We start from the raw sequence: 4,371 nt of genomic DNA on the forward strand, positions 1-4,371 counted from the left end.
TGGCAGCATATATAAGCTATCAACAGTACAAATGGCAGCATTTATAAGCTGTCAACAGTACAAATGGCAGCATTTATAAGCTGTTAATGGTACTAATAACAGCATATATATACTGTCAACAGCGTTGGACAGGTTACCAGCAATTCTTGTAACAGCATATTCAGGCTTTCAACAACATTAATAACAGTATAGACAAGTTGTCGTCACTATTAACAGTATAGAAAGGCTGTCAACACTATTAACAGCATAAACAGGCTGTCAGCATTATTAATAACAGCATAGACAAGCTGTCAACATCACTAATAACAGTACTAATAAAGCATATGCAGGTTATTATATCTTCAGCTAAGAACGGTTATCAAAGTTTATTTCATGCCAGCTTATTTTTACAAATAATCAGTAAAACCTGTAGACAAGACACTGTGGATAGATAAATAGCCATATAGAAAGATACAACATTACAGAGCTTGAAACTTTGAACACTAAATTACAACTTCTTTGCCCCAATGTTGACAAGTTTGTGACACTGGCAATAAGCCAAATTTTAACAGAAGCTAATCAATTTTTATTCAAAGAGTTTTAAATCTGATTGGTGAATAAAAATCTAAAATATTTTGAAAGATATTTATAGATATATGATTATAGATATTACAATATATTTTAATCATACTTACAGAAGGAATTTTGAGAGCTTCAATAAAGAACCGCCTTGTTTCCAAAGATTTGAGGATGTTATATAAAAATTTGAAAACATTAGCCAAAAAGACTATAACAAAGAGAATTACCAATGCTACCAGCCAAAAGTTGAAACTGAAATCAAACAAATCTCCAAATTAGTTTCTTCATACAATAAGCATTTCACAAAAATTATAAATTTATAAAAATTCTAAAAGTCTAAAATAGTTCCTTGTGTAGCTTTTCTTTTTTTAAAGGTGTTAATTGTTTACAATTATGTTAGAAATTAGTATGTTTTCAACATTACAAATCATTAGTGTATTCTAGTTGTTGGAAGGTTAAAATTTTAAAATGTGAAATGTTTTCACTTATTTTTCTATTATACACAGTTTAAAAGACCATTCAGTTTAATATATCAAACTTAAAAAAACTTTCAGTTTTACTTAATTAAAAATTGAAATCAAAAATGTCTTCTCATTATGTAACTTTATGAAAATTGTTATAGAATCTAATGAATAAGATGATATGTGACACATAAATTTTTATAGGAAAACTAATAGGGAAGTATTTTAGTTACTAAGGAAGATTCCTATGAACAAAAGAGTTTACAGTTTGGCTGATGTTTTGTGCATTGTCAAGAGATATAGCTCACACTGGCTCAGTCTACCTAGAATATGTAGGTAAATTTAATTGCTATATACCCCGACCAGTATTTCCTCTGATTGCAATCTTGATATTAAATCAATCTAAAAGATTACATGGTTAAACAAGAGAAAAGCAAGATGGTAAGCTGGCAGAATTGTTGGAGCATCGGAATGCTTTACAATGTTTGTTCCAGCTTTGTGCATTCAAATCTCACTGACGTTAACTTTGCTTTTCATCCTGTTAGGGTCCATAAAATAAATACCAGTCAAGTGCTAGGGGCAATGATGTCAACACCCTTCCTTCAAATCTACTGGTCTTGTACCAAAATTTGAAACCATGATTATAGACAAAAGCTATGCAATAATTCTCACAGATGGATCAATTTTAGTTACAAACAGTAAACTCAAATTCCTGTATGATCATAAATAAGAAAATATATAACATTCAGAAAAATTACTATTTTATTTCTGTTAATTTAAAATAACTGCTTTTGATGAGTCAGTGGGGTAATTTTGTGAAGAGGTACAAAAGGCAACTAAACTGGCTTCACCACTTTACTGGAGTTCATTTTATCTTCTCATTCCCAGAAAAATCAAAGACAAAGTCAATTCCAACATTAATTAAAATGACTAAAGAACTATATACCTTCATCAACCCAGCCTTTCTACTATAATGGACATCTCCAAAACCTTGGGCAGGATTAAAATAATAATAAAGTCTAGCAATGCTTTTGAAAAATATAACTTACTATGAGGACCAAAGATGAACTGATATCATCAGATCAGGAATGGTTAATTTTGGTCCAGTGTGTTGATAATTAAACAATAATTGATAGTTGACGAAATGCAGACAGAGTAACAAGCCTCCAAGTATGAAGATAGATCTAAAATAAAGAAATAAAGAAATCAATTTCAATTATGATGTAAGTGTATATGAATTTTACATGATCTTTTTATTACAAGTTTATCCCAAGATAAAATTTAATGGTTTCAATTTTACATTTTTAGAAGTTAGATATCCATACAATTAGAAGCAAGATTGAGAAAGCAACTGACCCTTTGCAAGTTTCAGTATAAGGTATTTTTTTCACATCCAGAATAGTGCACTTCCTCTGTGCACAGATGTCCAATGTATTGTGTATGAGCTTTGTCTTCCTATTGCTAATATAATTAAATTCTAGTCTTCGAAAACATCTCTCAATTTGTAATTTTTTTCTATCCTAAAATTTCTAAATTCTGATATAAGGTGCTGTGAGTGAAAGATTAAGTTGGATTGATAACAACCTCAGTTTCCATATGGATGGCATTAGGCCTCATCACAGAAACTAAGATCTAAGGTTTATTAACATGAAGGACTGACACAAAACCAAAATCAATAGAAAAACAAGACATAAATATATATACTGATATGTGAATGGTGTTTGGAGAACAACCAACAAAAAAATGGTATGTAATAAGTAGCAATAAACTTAACATCAAATATCATATACAGTACTATACCAAGGACTGCGACACAACAGAACTCACTTCATTTTAATAAATTCTTACAACATACAAATCTCAACTTTATCAAGTTCAATACTGATTGTAGCATAAAACAGGATTTGAACTAAGAACATAGGAGAAAACAACATACTGTATTCCTTCAAAGGTAAAGGCATTACCTTTACCTTTGGAGCAGTTGGGAATGTTGGCCTGCTCACCTAGCTAGCAGGGTAGCATCATTTGAAAGCTAAAACAATGCCAAGCGCATTGTTACCAGAGATGTATTACAGCATCTGATTTTTTGATATCAGGATAGTGATATCATCATCATCATCATCGTTTAACGTCCGGTTTCCATGCTAGCATGGGTTGGACGATTTGACTGAGGATATCAGAAGCTATCAACTATATCCAGTTTTTCTCCCTGGAATGTGACAGAAGTTGTTTTCTGCACATTTTCAGTGTTTATTGCACCTGAACATCTGCCACATATAAAAACTAACTTCATAGTTAACCTGCCTATATATATAGTAGAAACTCTATAAGATGTACCCAGTGCAAGCTATGGACACATAAGAGGTGCAGCAATATCAAAGGCAGGTTAACTAGGAAGTTAGTTTTTATATGGGGCAGACGTTCAGGTGCAATAAACACTGAAAATGATTTAAGATATTTTGGTCTCGGGTTGAATACTGGAGTGAAGAATTACAAACTACCAATTTTGCAGCAGCTAGTTGTTTGTACTTTCCCCACCACACAAATATATGTAAACACTACACAAATATCTAAAATATATGTTTTATACTGCTATACACAGCAGAAAATTTTACAAATAAATTTTAACAGTGTATATAATTAAAATATGAAAAATAAAATGAAACATAAAATGTTCTTACAGAAGCTGTAAAAAGCTATCCAACACCATACATTTATAACCATTTTTTTGATGATAGTTATAAATTCTTGTAAAAAAGTCATCCAAATTTTGGATATGATTCCATGAATCTGAAAAAAAAACATGTTGAAAATATTTAGAAATTTATGATAACAATTTTTGAACTTCTTCCCTTCTTTATCTATATCCCTTTCAATATTTTTAAAGGTATGAAGGTATTGCAAAAGACATGTGTCAACACATGTATGTGTAAGGTAATAACATAGAGGAAAAATAGTGGCTTGTGAAAAAAGTACGTAAAAAGTCAATCTCACAATCTAAGCAATGTTAAAAAGAACTATAAATATATTTGGCTAGATAAGAAAAATATTCAGTGTGATAGATAAAAAAAATATGTAATCTTGTGTTTATTCGTGGCTTCATTAAAAGAGTTTTTATTAAATATTTATGGCAGTAGCGACAATTATGACCACTAGATTAATGTGATGTACTTTCAAGACTAATATAAAATAAATATGTCCTTGGAATATGAAAACTGATTCACAAGCACTGTACAATCGCATTATTATCATTTAACCTCTATCTTCCGTGCTAACATCCTCCATTGTCTACATTGGCATAGTTTCTACAACAACATATATATATATATATATATATATATATATATATATA

The 4,371-nt window shown here is 30.4% G+C and overlaps 1 protein-coding gene across 1 annotated transcript in view; it reads right to left on the minus strand.

The window, feature by feature from the left end:
- Positions 1–4,371, minus strand: part of LOC106871037 (autophagy-related protein 9A) — a 47,633-nt gene that overhangs the window by 28,988 nt on the left and 14,274 nt on the right. The window contains exons 3-5 of the mRNA XM_014917297.2: positions 3,701–3,809; positions 2,069–2,203; positions 675–810 (exon numbers count right to left, since the gene is read on the minus strand). Of these exons, the coding sequence (XP_014772783.1) occupies positions 675–810; positions 2,069–2,203; positions 3,701–3,809 (380 nt within the window). The remainder of the gene's footprint in view (positions 1–674; positions 811–2,068; positions 2,204–3,700; positions 3,810–4,371) is intronic.

The sequence above is a fragment of the Octopus bimaculoides genome, chromosome 9, assembly GCF_001194135.2.
Source record: "Octopus bimaculoides isolate UCB-OBI-ISO-001 chromosome 9, ASM119413v2, whole genome shotgun sequence".
NCBI classification, from domain to species: domain Eukaryota; kingdom Metazoa; phylum Mollusca; class Cephalopoda; order Octopoda; family Octopodidae; genus Octopus; species Octopus bimaculoides.